Source organism: Carlito syrichta, unplaced genomic scaffold, assembly GCF_000164805.1.
Source record: "Carlito syrichta isolate Samal-C Ts95f unplaced genomic scaffold, Tarsius_syrichta-2.0.1 Scaffold153774, whole genome shotgun sequence".
NCBI lineage: Eukaryota > Metazoa > Chordata > Mammalia > Primates > Tarsiidae > Carlito > Carlito syrichta.
In genome coordinates this window covers 2394-3112 of record NW_007097870.1, presented here as the reverse complement: position 1 = coordinate 3112, position 719 = coordinate 2394, and the positions used below count along the sequence as shown (strand labels likewise).

General features: G+C 61.9%; 1 protein-coding gene across 1 annotated transcript in view; it reads right to left on the bottom strand.

Annotated features, from left to right (window-relative positions):
• The window catches only part of LOC103252204 (fibroblast growth factor receptor 4-like), a gene marked incomplete at its 5' end in the record, with an annotated part of 3568 nt that overhangs the window by 461 nt on the left and 2388 nt on the right, over window positions 1-719 (bottom strand). Inside the window, 2 exons of the mRNA XM_021708986.1 lie at window positions 1-11; window positions 111-233. The exon at window positions 1-11 is cut by the window's left edge and continues 87 nt beyond it. Of these exons, the coding sequence (XP_021564661.1) occupies window positions 1-11; window positions 111-233 (134 nt within the window). The remainder of the gene's footprint in view (window positions 12-110; window positions 234-719) is intronic.

The following is a 719-nucleotide window of genomic DNA, read 5'->3' as shown; positions in this document are numbered from 1 at the left end:
GGCGGGCGGCCCTGCGGGGGAGGCGGGCGGGTGCCGGAGGTCTCAGGGCCCTGGAGGTCCCCCGGGCCGCCACCCCCGCCCAGCCCTGCCCTGCTTCGCTGCCCACTCACGTTGCTGGTTTTCTTGTAGTAGTCAATGTGGTGGACCCCGCGGGCCAGCCCGAAGTCGGCAATCTTCATCACGTTGTCCTCGGTCACCAGCACGTTGCGGGCGGCTAGGTCCCGGTGGATACACTGGGGCAGCCGGTGCGGGGGAGGGAGGAAGACTTGGGTTGATCAAGAGGACACCTGAGGCTGGCGCGCTGGCTCACACTCTAATCCCAGCACTTGCCAGGCCGAGGTGAGAGGACTGCCTGAGCCCGCGGGTTCAAGAGCAGTCTGGGCAACTTGGGGAGACCTCATCTCTACAGTAAATCAAAAAATTAGCTGGGCTTGCTGGCTTGTGCCTGTTGCCCCAGCTACTTGGGCAGCTGAGGCACAAGGATCACCGGAGCCCAGCAGGTCAAGGCTGCGGTGGCCATGAGTGTGGAAAAGACACTTGGCTGGGAACTGTACACACCCCGCTCCACGGGAAGCCTCGCAGGGATCACCCGCCCGTTTTACAGACAAGGAAGGTGAGGCTCAGAAAGAGACAACGTCCTCTCTCATGTCACCTCTTTCCTTTTTTTTTTTTTGAGTTGGAGGCTCACTCTGTCGCCCAGACTGGAGTGCAGTGGCCGC